Source organism: Passer domesticus, chromosome 5 (assembly GCF_036417665.1).
Source record: "Passer domesticus isolate bPasDom1 chromosome 5, bPasDom1.hap1, whole genome shotgun sequence".
Classification (NCBI taxonomy): Eukaryota; Metazoa; Chordata; class Aves; order Passeriformes; family Passeridae; genus Passer; species Passer domesticus.
This window is the reverse complement of record NC_087478.1, coordinates 72,310,090-72,328,069: the sequence shown is the minus strand read 5'-3', so window position 1 is coordinate 72,328,069 and position 17,980 is coordinate 72,310,090. Positions and strand designations below refer to the sequence as shown.

Below are 17,980 nucleotides of genomic sequence, written 5' to 3'. Positions count from 1 at the left end.
CAGGCGAGCTGAACACTTAACAGTCTGTCTGGAGATGTGACATGCACAAGCCAGATGAGTGGCCACCACGGAGTCTGGCGTGGCTCCTCAGCAGCTCCTCCTTTAGACAGGGAGGCTCCCAGGGCGTGTGCTCCAACGAGGAGTGAACAGAGTTTGCTGGAGACCTGACCATCTGCTCTTCCCCTTCGGCACTCACTCCTGTCCCTTCTCCTCTAGGTAAACATGACAACGGATTTGGAAGGAAGCGATATGTTGGTGGAAAAGGCAGACCGGCGGGAGTTCATAGATCTGTTAAAGAAGATGTTGACGATAGACGCGGATAAGAGGATAACACCCATTGAAACTCTGAGCCACCCTTTTGTCACCATGACACACTTGCTCGACTTCCCTCACAGCACACAGTACGTGGCTTTTGTTCCCCTTTGGGTCTTGAATTGAAGGGTGAAAAGGAGAGCTGGTTGTGGTGGAGACCAAGTGTATCTGAGGGGCTTTAAGATGTTTAATCCCTAAGTTTTAATCTTTTCCTGCTTAAAAGAAAAAGATGATTGCCAACTCAAGGTTGCAAGAATTGTGTTGTAGGTGCTTGGCATTTAAAACGCTTCAGTGTGTGCTACATTAATTATGTAAATATTCAGTAATTACATATTTTTGCATTAAAATGCAGGAGAAATTATGCAATTAGTGCTGAAAGTATCAGTCTATTTCAAAGTAATATAGTCCTGATTGTTACTGGGGTAATCAACCTTATCTGCAGTGGGGACCCGACCCTTCCTCCCAGAACCTTCCCATGGTGCCAGGAGTCAGCTTGGGGCTGTTTGCTTTTTAAGGGAAGAGCTGTTCTACAGCAGGCTATTTTACAGGCATAAGCACCAGGACGAGGAGTTTGATTTTCAGCTTGGTTGTTGTCCACCTGTGTCACCTTAAATACCACGTTCTGACCTCATCTGACACATGTAGAATGAGGACGGGCTCCACTGCCTGATGGAGATGAGAAGTCACATCTTCAAGCCTGACTGCCCTTCTCCTAAGGCTGCACCACAGAGCACAGCAGCCTGAAATGCAGGATACTGTCCCCAGCCCACTGCCCATGTCCAGTTCACATAGGGACAGGTTTCTCAGGTGTAAGTGGAGAAGGTAGACACATAGTGGGAGTTTTACAAAACATTCAGGACACTTAGCTTTGAACATCCTCCTTTATAGCGCTTGGCATTTCCAGGTGCTTTCACAGGCTGTCCCTTCCCCTTGACAGGAGAACAGTTATTGGCACAGTGCTGTATTTTCATTGGGTGCTATTTGCATGAGTGTTTTAAAGGCTGTCAGGAGCTCAGGTACAAAATTAAAGGGGGCTGCTTGAAGAGCTGCAGAGCAACAGGTAACTGTGTCAGCTCCCCTGCTTGTATGGGTGGCTGCAGTATTTTGAGTTTGTTTAAGGTAGCTTTCCCCCTTTGAAGGAGCTGTAGCTGCCTTTTTGTTACATTTACCACAAGATAAGAGCATCTGCTTACCAGAAGGTAGTGGGTGCACGATCTGTGTAGACCCAGACTTAGCCTGCACAGCCATCTTTGAGCATTGTTACCTATAAATAGATGGTAAGTGATAAATGAAAATAAGATGGGGCATGATTGTGCTAAAGAGGAAAAAAGTAAAGTTTCATATTAAAAAAATTCATGAATAAAATATGACAGCAAAAATACTGAGTGAGCATCATGCATGAGACAAAAGTCTTTTAATTTGCAACACAGTCCTTCTGACTATGCAACAACTGATTGTGTAAGATAGGAGAGATTAGTGACCTAATGCATTGCCGTCAGAAATCTTTCCACTAACGCAACAGTCCATAACCACATCTTCATTTTTGAAGTGCTCACTTGCGGCTGCTCAGGCAAAGCCCCAGGAAGATTGAAAATATCATTGGGGCCAACAGCAATGAGAATTTTAGCCAAATAAAGAATTCAGCATCACGTCTCTGAATACCAAGTGTGCGCCAGCCGAGTGTGTAACCCCGCAAGCCCCTCCACGCTGGAAACAGCGACTGGCAAAGAGAGCAATAAGCTGCAACCAGCATGGCAAGTGGATGGAGCTTTTGTCTGCGATTACTTGTGCTTTGGAGAATAGAAACTTCAAAGCCTTGAAAGATGCAGGGAGCTATAATCTCTCTTGGAAATAAATTGGGCAGCAGAAAAAGTGAGGATATATGGAAACTGTAGCTTCTGGAAGGAATCTCTGCGATGGCACGTTTCAGAGAGGCTGCAAGTTCGACAGTGCAAGAGGGGCTGTTCTGCTTTCTTACAAGCAGACAGCAAAGTGAGCTTAGCTTCCCATTTCACATATTTGACTTCCTGGCTCTTAAATTTACCCCTCAGACTTTCTGTCTGTTTTGCTTTGTCCCTGTGGTTTTTTCTCCCACCTTTTTTTAAAGTAAAGCCAGAGAACTTGGTATTGCATTTGTAGAGCTTACATCTTATTAGATAAAACCATTTGGTAGCACACACTATTCACCATGTACAGAACCTATACTCCTCCCAGTGCTTTCTTCTTTGTGCAGGGAGAATTATATTCATACTTGACTGAAAAGAAGTGATCCGATAGCCTTCTATATTTATTTGATAAGAGTTTGATTTTGCTGGACGTTCTGTGACCAACAGGTGTAGTTCTGGAAGTGAATGCTCATAATGGGCAGCTGTGTACAGTGTCCTGAGCCTGGCTTGTCTGCAGATTGTTTATGACCCAGATCCAGTTACCAAGACGTTACTTGTAGGATGAGAGGTGACCATTTGAGTAAGAGACAAGACAGGGATAAAAAGATGCAGGTCCTCTTCATCAGCCTTAGGAATCATATAAGATTGTTCCTTTTGAAGGGACACTGTTTCTTAAAAGTGATGTGAGGATATACCCCCTACCTCCAGCAGTTTAGCTCATTACAAAACAGTCAGCATACAGCTGATTTTCACTGCTTGGAATTTCTCTTTCTCCATGTTGGGATAATGGAAATAAAATAAATGTCTTTATACTTTCTGAGGTTGTGTTTCAGACTCTGAGGTCACCTTTGTAAAAACAGTTATTGTGGAAGAATTGTGGAAAACTTGTATTGATTTTCAGATATCAAAAGTGAGATTGTACTAAGAATACAGTGTTGCCCAGGTTCACTGTGTTGTTATCTATTAACTTCTGTATGCTTTGGTATTCTAATTAATTAAATATAGACAGTTTCATCTACAGATGCCTACTGTGCTCTTAGCAATGTGTAGAGAGCATTTAATCTCCTTTACTGGGGCACAAAATAGGATACTTCTCAAAATTTCCGTTGCTATATCAATAACATTTAAGGGAAAGTCAGTGTAGAGGAAGAAGCTGTAATCATTCCCCCAGAGATCCAGTTCTCAGTGTGAGATAACCTCAGAACCAGATTCCCTTGGGGCATTGAGGAATTTGCTTTGGAACAACTTTTTGATATTAATTGTCCCATTGACTGCAAGAGGAGATGTCATGCTTCAAGATAAGCATCTGCACAGGCATTTAGCCAGACAGGGGCAATGTTTTAACTGCTTAGCTGGACTCAGCTCTTGGTGAACAACTACTTAAAAGGAACAGGGATGACTTTTTTAGGGGGTCTCAGTGATCGAGAACAGTGAAATTCTTCCTTGCAAAAGACATGTAAAACTATCTTTACGCTTACACTGAGGCAAAAAGCATGAATTTTCTTTTCCTCTCAGGCTCCATCATCAGGAAAAAAAAAAATGTTTCTTTCTTTCTTGCTCTCAGTCTCTTTTAGTCTTTTAATACAGCCACTTTGTATTTCTTGCCCTGTTCCCTAAAGAGCAACCAATTTGCTTGGTTTTGTGACTTGTATTGCAGTGCAGAGACCCATGGGAGCACCCAGGAGTCCCAGGGCAGCTGCTCTTATCTTGGCCTTCTTCAGTGCAGTGTTAATCTGACTCTCACTGGTTAAGAGAGACCTGCATAAAATAGCAAAGGGCTTTAGGAGCCTAGAAAGTGCTAAGCTTGCCATGGAGACCTATTGCAGGGCCACTGTGATGACCTGTAACCTGTGTGAGTCGCTTGGTTGATTTTCTCTGCCTTCCTTGCCCCCCTTTCCCTGCACAGTGTCAAGTCCTGCTTCCAGAACATGGAGATTTGCAAGCGGCGGGTGAATATGTACGACACGGTGAACCAGAGCAAGACACCATTCATCACCCACGTAGCCCCAAGTACATCGACCAACCTGACCATGACTTTTAACAACCAGCTCAACACAGTCCACAACCAGGTGAGAGCATCAATCACAAGCAGCCAGTGCTTGAAACATTTATGTCAGGAGGGCCTAGAAGATGAAAAGCAAAGTAGCATCCCATTTAACATGCCTGCCAAGAGATGGTGCCTTTCTACTCTCCTTCCTCTGCTCTTCTCTTCATTCTCTTTTCTTCAGGCAAGCAGTAATCTTGTGACATTTTGTGTGACGGGGAAATGTTGCCCTTGTTGTTTATGTTGTTGTTGGGGTGATAAATCCTGCTTACTTGGGAGGTTGCTATGGGGAAAAGCTCATTAGTCCCTTAATGCAGCAAGCAGTACTTCACTCCCTGGGTCAGGCAGAAGTATTTGTGATCTTACAGCCCTTCTTCAAATTGGCATTGAAGTAAAATTAATTTAAACCCTCTGTAACAGACACAGCACTGTAACTGATCAACAGGAAAGAAGAGTTTAGCGATAATATTTATTCTTACCTCTGATTGCTTTTACTTCAGGGGCCACAGTTGATGTGGGAACTATGTGCATGTGCCCCCACTGTGAACACATTGCACTCCAGTTTGGTGGGCTTTGCCTTTATAATCGTGATTTTTATTAGTTTTGCTTGCCCCAGTGTTGGGGGGTGCTGTGTTAACAAATTTTATGTGACTAGCAGGCTAAGTTGTTTGCTGTGGTACTGTATTACAGCAGTGAAAGGAAACTCTGCAGGGAGAGCACTCTAGGAGACTGAAGCAAAAAAAGCTGCTGCTTTGAAGCCTTTTGGGACAGGCTGCTCAAGATTCACTCTAGAGATTGCAGGTGGCATTGCGGAAATGGCGTTTGGAAAGCAAGGGAGCTGAAGGAGTGTGTGTAGATGTGCAGGATGCTCCTGTGTCAGTAAGAAAACCAGACTTCTTGACTCTGGTCTTGATACATGTGATCACAGAAGGTCTTTTGAAACAATTCAGGCAGGCACAGACAGAGATAGGTCATGACTTTGTGTGAGAGGGTACTAATTACAAACACCAGTTCCCTTTCTAGGCTGTTTCTGAGGTGCTGACTGAAGAAATGCATGCTTCATGCTCCCCTAGGCCCCAGCTGCAGGGCAGAGACACTGCTTGTACCACAGTTACTTGTAGGAAAGGCAGACTTGCTTTCATTTCCTCGCATTTCGCTTGACATTAAGATCAGCTGTTGGCTGGGGAGATCCATGGTCATTTCTGAATTCTCATAAGGGGTGTGTGTTCTGAGCAGAGCCAGTATGCCCACTGTTCCTAGAAGAATTGGCAGAAATATTTCCAGGAAGAGTGTTTTAATTTGAACAAGTTCTAAGCCTTTCACAATTCTCTTCAACATACCACTTGTCTTGGCTTTATTTTGTTTCCTATCTCTGCAAAATATCTGGGGATTACCTCCTTCCAGTTATGGCTTCTGAGATTACCATTATGGAGCTGCCGTGGTTGCTGCTCAGTGTGTTGTAGAGGAGAGCAGATTGCACTTCACAGCCCCTGCACTGAGAGGAGAAGAGGAGAAGGAGGGAATATTTTGTTGTCACATCCTTCATGGCTGTGGCTGTGGCAGTGCAGTGTAGGTCCAGTGGCAACCAGTGCAGTGCAGAATGCTTAGTTTGCTCTCTCCTGCACCTTGATCAAAGCCTCCTCCTGGGTTCATACATTCACCATGGGAAAGTGTTGTCTGACCTGTCTCCAGCAGTGTTGCTGGCATGTTTGGACAAAGGGGAAGAATGGGCTCTGGTCTGGTACTGTCTTGCTGCCTAGGCATGCATGTTAAAAACATATATTTGGAGCAGTGGCAGAGCTGTTCAGTTGCCCGCAATTGTTAGATTCAGTCCAAAATAAAAATAAAAAAAGTCTTCAGATTTCTAGATTTTTAAGAACTCTGGGCTGATTTTCCTGGCTTTGAAACATCCCTCAAGTGGAGTTTCTGCTCTAAGAGATTTTAAAGACAATTCAAGTGAAGTTTGGACCTTGCAGGTATTAGCATTGCCTCCTGTTATGATTTCTGATTACTTCAAATTCCAAACATATTTCAAGGGGCTTGTGCCATTTTAGATACAAGGTATCTAAGAGGAAAGGCCAGAATGGATTTTCCCTCTCAGGATATTTCACAGGGCGTGGAGGTGCCACATCTCTTTTACCTAAGAAATGTGAGTAGCTTCTAGAGCTATGTACATGATGAGTGAACAATGTGATTTGTGGATAGCAACATTTTCTGAGCCCACCTTCCTCGTGCTGCAAATCAGAGCCAGTGGGTGAGAAGTGGAGCTGCAGTTCTGCTGTAGGGGACGTGCTGTGTCTCTGGGCAGTACAAGCAGTGCTGTGTGGCCAGGGGTCCCATGGCATGGCACAGCAGTGGCACACCCAGGCAGATTGTGATCCTTCCCCCAGCTCTGCCCTTGTCTCTTTACTCCTCAGTGTCCTGTTCTACCCCTTGTTTGCTGTTTTGATTTGATTTTTATTTTATCTTACACTACCTTACTTTATTATTTTTTTGGATTTTGCTTCTTCCAGCGTACCCATCTCCCTCATTTTTTTGTTTGTTTTTTGTTTTAATTCCCGTCATTCCTTTAGACCACCAACCTGGCTCCCACCTCCTCCAGTGCCACTATTTCCTTAGCCAACCCCGAGGTCTCCATACTAAATTACCAATCTGCACTCTACCAGCCCTCAGCGGCGTCCATGGCTGCGGTGGCCCAGCGGAGCATGCCCCTGCAGACGGGAACAGCGCAGATCTGCGCCCGGCCAGACCCCTTACAGCAAGCCCTCATCGTCTGCCCACCAGGCTTCCAAGGTAAGTGACAGCCTCACTTACCTTGGGTCTTGGCCTGCTGCTTCGTCCAGCTCTTGTTGGAAATGAGATTCCTCAGTTCAGGTCGTATGGCAGAAAAAAGGGCTGGCCTAGTAAATCAGAGCAGCGAGGTTGTTGCAGGTGGAAGTGTTGGCAGGGGATCTTGCAGGCACCTCTAACATCCTGAGTTGGAGGCAGCTGAAACTGAGAAGGGGCTGGGGAGAATATGTGGTGCCTGTCATTCTTTGCCCTGAACAAAGTTTAAGGCTCTTCTGCCATACTTTGGTAGACTTGAAAGCTTTCCCACACAGTACCAGTAAATCAGTACATATGTATGTTATGGGTCATGCTGTCGCTTCTCAGTGACTCCATTGCTAAAAGGGGAACTTGGGAGGATAATGCAGCAGGGAGCGTGGTGCTGGTGGATATGAGGGTTCTCCCCCATAACAGATGCCATGACCATTTATGAGGAAAATTCCCTCAGCTCCAGCCCTGCTGCAAACAGCTCTGCCTGTGTATACTAGTGGTAGGAACTATTGTCAGACAACTTGGGAGATGCTCAGCGTTAACCACTTGTCCTTCTGTTAACTTTACATGCTGTAGCAATTTGGGAAAACTTGCCAAGTGTCTGTAGGAAGTGGTCTAAATAGACCTCAGTTCAGCTGGTGCAACTTCTGCTCTTCATTTCTACAAGCCTGTCTGTGCATTAGTCTCCAGGCACTTGTTAAATGTTCTGCAAGATTATCAAAGCTCTTTTGAACTAGAGAAGTTTAGCTAGACCTCTTCAGCGTAGTTAAAATGCATCTCAAGGGTTTGACTTCAGAAGTGGAGTATGTAAGCGACCATCCTCAGCTTGCTGCTTTGAGAAGGCTCCAAAGTAGAGGAGGCAGCACAAGCTGTGCCATGCACTGAGGTGCCTCCAGCTCAGTTAGGCTAATGTGGGGCTCAGCCAGCAGTGACTGGAGTTTGGGGCATGCTAGGGCCTTTCAAATATGAGTCCCAAGAAACTGTGCTGGAGAAAATCCTCTGTCCCCATCAAGGCTGAGGGAGTATGGAGTTCTGGATTCCCATCCCACTTTGGTGTAAAGAGAGCATTCTCGTATAACAGTGGGTTTTGGCTGATAAAGACCATTTCTTGTTATTAAACCAGAAATATGGGAAAGAGAAGCCATTCACTCCCCTCTTTTCCTTTTCTGCCCGTGCACATTGTATTGCAATATTTCCCATGCGCTTGAGGTACCCTAAAATACAAACTCAGCTAACCTCTTATTGCCTTTGGAAATGTCTTTTCTGCACCCTTATACCTGTATCATGTTTGTGAACATTTGATGGACATGTTTGGGCCAGGGTGGAACAGGTGGCACTCTGACAACTGATTATTCAGAGGGACTGAACATTGCAGTTTAAGTGGACATCAGCGAGTGCCTTTAGGCTCCTCTGGGAGCCAGCCCCTGTTCCTGGCCATGCTGCTGGTGGCTCATGCTGTCCTTCTGTGCTGGTGGAACAGGGTTGCAAGCCTCCCCTTCGAAGCACGCGGGGTACTCGGTTCGGATGGAGAACGCCGTTCCCATTGTCACTCAGGCTCCTGGGGCACAGCCTCTTCAGATCCAGCCAGGACTCCTCGCACAGGTAAGGAATTCTAAAGGCACCGAGCTCAGCAGGTATTTACTGTGTTGTTTAGCTCTTGGAGGCTGAGGAGAGAAGCTTTCTCTCAGTGCAGTTTGGAGACTTGGGCAACTGTATATGGGTCGGCAGCTTTCTCTGAAATGTCAGAATCTCCCCCAGCTCATTGTTCAGCTCAAAGACTATGTCAGAGTTGCAAAAGCCACTGGAAAAACCCTTTCTCTTTCTGCTTTTCTACTGAAATCAGTGGGAAAGCCTCAGGGAAAACAGTGTCAGACCTCTGCTGAGAACGAACCTCTAATAACCTCCTGCATCCTCCTGAACTTGAAATCTTGTGGGGGTAGTTTGCAGCCAGGAGTTGCACTGGTGCATTTCATGCTGCTGATAAATACATTTCATGCTTTAAGTTTTCACCATTCTGTTTCATGAGGACCTCTGCACGGGAGGTATGAGAGAGATGTGGGAGATGGAGGCAAGGGCCTCACACTCAAGGAACTCTCCTTGTCAGCAGTTCTTATTGGCACAATTCTCTGAAATGTTCTCACAGGAAAAGCATGGTTTCTCCTAAGGGGAAAAAAAAACAAACATGAATGGGTATTACTGATTACATGCACATCCTCAAGGGGTACCCTAGCTCCTCAAACCAGAGGAGCAGTTCATTCCTCCTTGTGCAGGCTTCAGTCAATCTGCCTCAGCTGTTGTTGAGCTGGCACCATGGTACCTCTGCTGATACCAGACAGGGGACAAAACCAACTAGTATACTTAAAACTAAGTTTTGCAAGCTGGAAAAGATGACCAGCTTGTTTGATCTGCCGTGCCAGCACGTTCATATACAGTCAGGAACCAGCAGACTGTGTGTTGCACTGCTGGGGTAAGACTGTTGGTGCTCTTGCCTCCCTTTTCCAGCTGCCAGTCACAATTATCTGGTGAAGACAAATCAAAATGCAACTTGCAGCCTGTGTGATTTCCACCAGCTAGAGTGCCCTGCCCCTTCCCAATAGCAGAGCCTTTGTCAGAGAGCTGTCTGAAACATCAAACCAATCTCTGCTGCAGCCTGTTGTAACAACTGACATGGGCCACCTCTCTTTTTTGGTGGGGAGGAAGAGCCTAAGAGGCAGGGAAACAAAAGCCATGGCAAGCATGGAGCAGTCTGTGCAGGCTCAGTGGCTGGCACCTCTTGCTTGTCCAAGAAGTCAGCCAGGGCAGGAGTGAAGGAGGTCACAGAGCTAGCTTTACATGTCCCCACCATTCTGCCAGGCCTCCTGTGGTGTGCTGTCTTTTGGGGCTTGAAGGGGTGAGGGTTGGATCTGAAACATCTAAAGACAGCAGGATCATGAAAGATCTCAGTACCTCCTGCTCCTTCTTTCTTCTCGTGGTGGCTTTGCTGGGCTCTATGCAAGTGAGGGATGTTTGGTGGTAAAGCTCCTCCTGAGCACCCTCCTGCCCACAGGTTACCAATTTCTGTGCTGCCCCTGCCACGTGAACACCTGTTTCACGGGCATCCCATTTCATACTTTCTACTGACATTTCATTGACTGTCACTTCCAAAGGGGAATTCTGGCTGTTTCCGAGAAACACTCCTCACTTGCACAGACTTTTAATTTTTGATGTAATAAAAGGGAGGACATGTGCCTGTTGCTGTGCCTGTTTGTCTCGCGCGATGAGAAATGCGAGCTGTCTCTGATGGCAGGGTGCTCTGATTGATGCTGGTGGCATCTGGTGTCCGTGGGCCTTGCTCGGTTCGGGCTGAGCAGCTGGTCTGATAAACAAATCTGTACCCAATTCCAGTTTCCTGAATGGAAAAACACAGCTTCTTTGTGATGCATTGTAGTCACATCTGATCTTGGCGGCTGCGTGTCTCTCTCCCAGCAGAGAGCTGTTCCTCTCATGCACAGCTGCTTATCTAATGCTCTTCAGCCTGGGCCATGCAACTGCTGTGACTGTGAGAGGGACTGGCCCCAGCAGAGAGTGCAGTGCCTCCAGAGCCCATTTCTGTCTGTCCCCTGCTTTATTTGTCCCACTGATGAGGCATGGTGCTGCTCCTTGTGCTCCCAGAACTGTGGAGTGCTGTCTCCCCTCGTATCCAGCTCACGGCACAGGTTTCTGTGTCTGCACTCCTCAGAGTGCCTGTGGCTGGTAAAGCCTTACTGCATCCCAGTGCAGCTGGCATCCAGTTCTCCCTGTGCATTTTGTACAAGACCAGATGTCCCAGATGAGGGACAGAGGGATCCAGGGCAGGAGGCACTGACAGAGCTTGAGCATCGTGTCTGGCAGCTGTGTGTCTGCAGCCTGAGGCATGGAGCTAGGCAGTGCAAGGCAGAGCAAGCAGCCTGCAAGATGCAGGGTCAGTGGCTAAAGTAATTTGTTTGTAACTTCTCTGTGTCTCTTTTCGTCCTCTCAAGTAAATGTGGTCCACATATTGTATGCACAGAGACCAGTGAAAGGAGACTGATCCTGTCTTTACTCACAGCTCACTGCGGCTTCAGATCTCAGACGAGGCAAAGCTGTACAGTTTTCCAGCAGGCTTCCATGGTGTGACCCAGCACTGTCCCCTGCCCTTGAATAACACCCTGGATTCTTGATTTTCTCTCCTTTTAACTCCTTCCCAACATCACTTCCTACAGAGGTCCTGCCACTGGCTTTCAAAATGTTATTCCGTTAGTTGTTCCTGCTCTGTGTCCGGAGTACAATCTTGGTCCCTCCAGGGGACCCACCAGCTCCCGAGGACAAGGGCCAGAGCATTGCTTCACCACCCCACCAAAATTTCATAGTAATGCACTGACTAGGAATGGGCTGCAGCTGCCAGGACAAGCCTTCTATGTGTAAGCACAGCACACAGTGCTGGTGGATCAGCCTGGACAAGTCTTATCTGCAGATTAAATGATTCAGTGGTCCTTACCTAATAAGTGAGGAATTTGTGCCTAGGCCCTGACACTGCATCTAAATTTATGCACTGTAGTCGGACAAGGAGCTTAGATTTGTTCCATTCCCTTCCTGAAAAGGGAGGAAGCAGTTTTGTGTGCAAGTAAATCCAGGTAGTCCCATGAGATTGACTTCAACAGTAGTTCAGTCTCCTCTTTTAAAGCAAAGCTGAGGTAAAAAAAGAAAAGAGAATAATAAGAAGGCTTTTTTCCTCCCTGATCTTTTTGTGCCTTTGCCTCATCCTTTTACCTGCTCCAAGCATCACCAGTCCATGGTTGTGGCTCCCTAGATGAAGGGCTCTCGGGAGCCTTGCGACTCTCCATCCTTTGCAGATGTTGCCAAGAGGCCTCACTATAGCAGCCTTTTCATGTAACTCAGCAACACAAAAGTTACAAGATGATCAAACTTAGGACTAGAATTGGGAAAAAAATGGGTTTTTGCAGGGTGGATTGTTTTGGGGTTTGTGTTACTGGGGGATAGGAGGGAATCATGGGAACAATTAACACAATCCTTGTGAGGGTGGGGAAGGGGGTAAATGCGTGCCTGGAAGAAGCCTCCCCTCAAATTTAGCCTCCTTACAACAGTGATATAGCACAACACAGGTCCAGTAGAGTAGTGCAGGTTGGGACTAAGGTGGGCTGTATTTGGTACCCCTGAGTTCCTCAGCCCAGCAGCAAAAAGCTGCCAGAACCACATTTGGGCAGCACATGGCTGAGAAAGTTTCCCATGTCCAAAAAACAATCATCTGACTTGCACAGAGTCACTGGAGCAGGACAACCTGAGTCATGCCTGTGGCAGCACAGCTGGAGTGGTGATTGCAGAGCAGAATGATGGCTCAACTCAGAGAGCAGAGATTTTCCACCCTCTAAGAGGGGGGAAAACGTTGGAGAGCACATGGAGAGAGGACAGGTATGCAATGTGTAACTGGGCATTACTTGAGAAAGTAAGCTGGCTGTAGAAAGGGGAAATTAATAATGGAGCCATAGTGTCCAGCTGATGAGAGAGTCAAAATTAGAGGGTGCTAAAAATTTTGATGTTTGGTTCGAAATGCCAACAAGTTTTAATCCCTTCCATTCCCTGTTTAACCTAAAACACAGCTGCTGCTTTGTATGGCAAGAATTTTTTTTGCCCCCTCCTTTGAATTCTCTATATTTATAACTATTTCTGCTTATACTGTGGTTTCCTAACAGTGTTTGTCTTCTGTGACTGAAAGGTGGTAAGAGCTGTGTAGTATGACCATGATCACTATTAGAGGCCCCAGCTGAGTGTGGACCATCGCTCATGTGCAGGCTCGATGCCTTTTGCTAAGGAATTGCTTTTCCTGTCTCTGACAGCAAGCATGGCCCAGTGGCACTCAGCAGATACTGCTCCCTCCTGCCTGGCAGCAGCTGACCGGGGTGGCCACCCACACTTCTGTCCAGCACGCCACCGTCATCCCGGAGTCCATGGCAGGCACCCAACCGCTGGCAGACTGGAGGTAAACTGGGCGTGCTTGGAGGGGCCCTGGAGTACCCATAGGTGCTGGAGGAGCCATGAGGGATGGGGTCTTGCTAGGCTGCAGGGCTGAGGGGAGAAGGGCAGCAGCCTCTGATACCACTGTCTGACAGCTGTGGGAGACTTCTCTGCTCCGTGCCATTGGAGTGGAATGCTGTGCCCACACCACTCTTTCAGTCTCATCCCTGGGGAAAACACTCCATCCAGGGAAGGCTGGGAACCCAGCGGGCTCTGGAGGAGAGGGCACCTCAGTGAAGGGTGGTGGGAGGCTGTGTGGAGGCGCCTGCCGAGCAGCCGCCGGTTGCATTCCCAACGTGTGCCTGTGTCCCCGCTGTGCAGGAACACGCACGCCCACGGCAGCCACTACAACCCCATCATGCAGCAGCCCACGCTGCTGGCCAGCCACGTGGCCCTGCCCGCCGCCCAGCCCGTCAACGTGGGCGTCGCGCACGTCATGCGCCAGCCACCCGCCGCTGCCTCCGCCAGGAAGAGCAAGCAGCACCAGTCGGCTCCACGGTGAGTGCCGCGGCTCCCGGCCTGGCCGCTTCCCGCCACGCCGGCGTGCTGGCAAGAGGGGTGCTGGCTGACACCTGTGGGGCAAAGAACAGGCTTAGTTCCACAGCCCATGAGGGATTGGATTGCGCATTTCATGATGGGGCTCTTTGCTGCCTCACCTCTTTGGTACCCAGGAGGTAGTCAGGGGTGTTTTATTACACCCAGAGAGCATCATTTTGTGTGGGAGTTAGTGGCTGGAGAAGATACAGACTGGGAGGCTCAGGCCCTGTTCAACTTGTTATGATGCTGCAATTACCCAGAGCCTCGTAGTCACGATGATTTAAAAACATAACCATATTCTCAGGTCAGTGTAGTTCAGTGCCCAGTTGCCACGCCTTCCCACATCCTCTGGAAGAAGCACTCCTGAGGTGCAGCATATGCACCTTGAGGAGGCTGCATCTTCAGCAGTGTGTGCCTGATGTGCACACACAAGATCTGCCCTTTCCAAAGCAGTGGGCTGATGACAGTCTTCGGAGCTTTACTGTCACGGGGAGTGGAGGACTGGGGTGCCTTTAGGCCACCTGAGCTCTCTAGCTCCTAACATAGGTCCTTAGCCCCTGTCTTCAACAGTCCACACCAGCAACAGATACCCACTATTATACCCTGGCCTTATTACAACTATGGCAGCATAAAACAGGGATTATTTTATAAGGTTATCTCATACAGGGCAGTCCTTAGCATCTGTCATCTCTCAGTAGCACCATTTGGTTCTGGAAGGAGGAATCTGGGGTTTCTTGCACAGCTCAGATGGTAGGATGGTTGCAGTGCCTGTCACAGTACTGCAGTCCTGTTCAGAGGAAAAGGCTCTTCAAGATGTATGTGCAGCTGCTCTGGAGAAGGTTCTTTGGGCTGTGCAACTAACACACTTCTTTTTTAAAATTAAAAAAACACAAAACAGCACGGGGGAGAGAACCAAAATGGGTCACCACTTGCGCAGTGGCAAAAGCTTGAGCTTGTGGTTTTCCTGGGTGACTGGACTGGTGCCAGAGTGGCTCTGAGTTCGCAACCAGTTCAACTCAAGTTAAGAGGCCACTATTTAAATCCTTCCCATTTATCTGCTCTCTAATGTTGGATTTACTTTGGGTGGGCTCCAGCTGTCTTAGTCTATTCATAATATAGAGAGGCAGCTCTGTCCCCAGCTAGCCAGCAAAAGAGTGTGCCTGTTGCAGCCAGTGTGCCTGTGCAGGACCTCCCCTCTCCTGTCACTTTAGGGTGGGGTGGCTGTGTCCAGGAGGAATGGGGCACTCTCAGAGCAAAGGGTTTCAACAGCTTCATTGACTGTGACTCTTTTTGTGCCAAATGAGGAAACCGTGCTCCTTTGGAGAGGAGGGTACTCCATGCTGCTCATTGGTATTCAAAAAGCACTTTGAATGCTACTGTGCAGCCATTTGTTATGCAAAAGAGCCTGTGTAAGTTGGTGTAGTGTGATATACTGCCAGGGTGACTTCCTTTGATGGATGCCACCTATTCCTTTTGTTAGCTTTCGGGCCAGGCTGCACATGTAGCCCAGGCCCCTCAGTAGAACAAAACCAGAACTTTGGGGTTTTCTTCCTTTTTGAATCTTCAGATGTTCTGCAATAACAAAAAGAAACACAACCAAGAAAGGAAGTGTGGGAAATAAGTGAAATGGGCTTCAGTCAGTGTGCTTTGGTAAATAACCCCATCTGTAGACCCACACTGCACTGTTTGGCTGATAGTTTTATGTTTGGATCCCTGATCCAAGTGTCACTTTTCCGACTGGTCAGGCAGGGAAGCTGAAGTAGGAAGACTAGGAATGTTTCTCTACTGTGTAATAAATATATTATTTCTTTCTGATTTATATCTGTTGTATGCTGCTTCACACAGGAATGAAACTGAGTATATGTCCTCCCATCTGCCTGCTCTCATCCATGGGACACCACTGTCCTAGAGGATAAAGTATTGAGCAGGAAATGTTCATTGAAAAAGATTCTTAAACAGCAACTCATTTCTGTTTAAAAAAGCAGATTTCTTGATAAGTGTTTGTAGTTTTCCACAACAAATTCTAATTTTACCTCTATTTTTTTCTGGCCAAAAAGTATCTGGTCATGATGCATCCATGCAGGATGCAGGAGGAAGGGATTATCATTTGGATGGTTCTCCCTCCTGTGTCAGCCATGCTGTGCCTGCCTTTGTTCTGTATTAGGTTCTGTTTTTTCGGGCCAGAGTTTTATGAGCCCTTAAAAGGGAACCTAATACACCAAGGATAGCCTGGCTATTACCTTTGGAGGCAAAGAATGAGCAGGATGGCTTCTGCTGCAGTGTTAGAAACAGAAAGGTTTAATAAAAGGAAAAACAATAAACAGAAAATCCGATCCGGGTACAGAGGTCTGATCCTGGTAGAAACACGTTCACAAAAGCCTCGTGGTTTCTTTGTTCTCTCTTTTTCTACCTTATGGCCCAGGCGGGACCTTTTGGCTTCCATCCAATTAGGTGACCCCAAGGTTTTAGTGAAGTCTCTGGGGTCCTATAAGGTAGCCACTTTTCACCTGATCGTTGGGAGAAACTTCTGGGCTTCCTTCCTTTTTTGGGGGACAAAGGCTAGTTTGCCCCTCTCTCATTGGGGGCATCCCCCTATACTCCTTCAGTTCTGTACGTCTGGGCTTTGTGGCTGGCCTTTACCCTCCCAGTGCAAACTGTTGAGAGGCAGCAGTTCATATCTGGAAATTTCTAGAGAGAACAAATTTGAATTTTTTATTAAAAGAAGATACTTTTCAGCCAATTATATGAATAAGTGATGCAAGGCACTGTCTTCTTTGAAGAAGTGACTGTGCCAATTCTGCAGTTTTCCTAGACTCCATAAATCAGTGCTACTGAACCAGTGACCAGGACTCACAAACCATGGCAACGGGCGACCTAACCGTGCGGCGTTCTAACCAACTAACGCTTTCCCCCTCTTCCAGCAACGCGTCCACCTATGAAGTTTCATCCTCCCAGTCCATCAGCTCGCCCCAGCGGTCGAAACGCGTGAAGGAGAACACCCCTCCCCGCTGCGCCATGGTGCACACCAGCCCTGCCTGCAGCACCTCGGTGACGTGCGGCTGGGGCGACGCGGCCGGCAGCGGCGCGCGGGAGCGGCAGCGGCAGACCATCGTCATCCCCGACACCCCCAGCCCCGCCGTCAGCGTCATCACCATCAGCAGCGACACCGACGAAGAGGAGGAGCAGAAGCATGCGCCCACCAGGTGAGCCGTGGTTCTCTGCTCTTCTCCGTGTGCAGGGGAAGGAGAGAGGGGCTACGTTTGGGTCTCATTGGCCAGGTTGTCTTTGATTTGTGAGGAAAATGACTAGGTGAGGACTCCACAGATTCAGGTGATGCTCCCTTCTGTGCTCTACATCTGCTGTGTTACCTTGGGGAAGTGCAGTAGTCTCTCCTTACCATGGTCTCTCGTCTGTAAGAGGAAAGAGCAGTTTTCTCTATCTCCTTTTTGTGGAAAGAAGACTGTAAATTATCTATGGTGAGAAGCCACTGTAAATTAGACATTTATTTAATACAAGGACAGAAAGATGGGCTTGGAAGGAAGGGACCATTAAATTACGTCTTTCATATGTTTCCTCCATGTTTTCTTTTAAAAGCTCTCAAAAACAGTGTTTCTGTCATAAATACTCAATAATGATAAATATATTGCAAGAGAGTTGCTCAGTCTTGATTGTGTTGCCAAAATATCTTTGAACTATAGTAAAAGTGGCAGAAACTTTCTGCTTTCTGTCTGACTCTGCAGAGAGGCAGACAGAAAGCAGAAAGTTTTAATTTTGCACTGTTGGTGAGTCTAGCCTCTAGATGAGGCTAGAAAGTGGGGGCTGAGTTTGCTCCTCAGAGAATTAACTCATCCAAGTGAACAGCACGGCCCAGGACTGCTGCCATTGTTGATCATCCCTTGTGGATCAGAAAGAACTTAATGTTCTAGGACTGTCCTTTCAGCACCTTTCGTCACATGCAAGTGCTCTAAGTTTCCCATCTGATGCCAGTCACAAGACATCACTCTGCTTTGTAAGATGTAGAGAAGTACCTTTGCAAACAGCTGAATAGTTATACCATCCCTATATTGGTAACTGAGATAGGAAACTTTTAACCTTATCCTTTCAGTGTTGTTGAGAGAGGATTATTTTTTTACTTATTTAGAACACACTCCATGGCAGATTTTCCTTTAATCATCAGAGATACCCCTCTGTATCTCTGCATCTTTGCAGTGTGGTGATAAGTGAAGCCTGCAAATGTGCACAGAGCAGATGCAACACATTTGGCCTCTAGGAGCTAAAAATCTGTAAAGAAAAGCCATATGATTCAGGCTGGAATTTCAACATGTTTCCCAACAGCTACCACTACTTCCCATTC

General features: G+C 47.1%; 1 protein-coding gene across 2 annotated transcripts in view; it reads left to right on the top strand.

Moving 5' to 3' along the window:
• HIPK2 (homeodomain interacting protein kinase 2) overlaps nt 1–17,980 on the top strand; it is a 126,228-nt gene that overhangs the window by 95,906 nt on the left and 12,342 nt on the right. For both annotated transcript variants that reach the window (XM_064420986.1, XM_064420987.1), the window contains exons 6-12: nt 217–401; nt 4,105–4,267; nt 6,816–7,035; nt 8,540–8,661; nt 12,912–13,054; nt 13,411–13,587; nt 16,548–16,829. In XM_064420986.1, the coding sequence (XP_064277056.1) occupies nt 217–401; nt 4,105–4,267; nt 6,816–7,035; nt 8,540–8,661; nt 12,912–13,054; nt 13,411–13,587; nt 16,548–16,829 (1,292 nt within the window). The remainder of the gene's footprint in view (nt 1–216; nt 402–4,104; nt 4,268–6,815; nt 7,036–8,539; nt 8,662–12,911; nt 13,055–13,410; nt 13,588–16,547; nt 16,830–17,980) is intronic.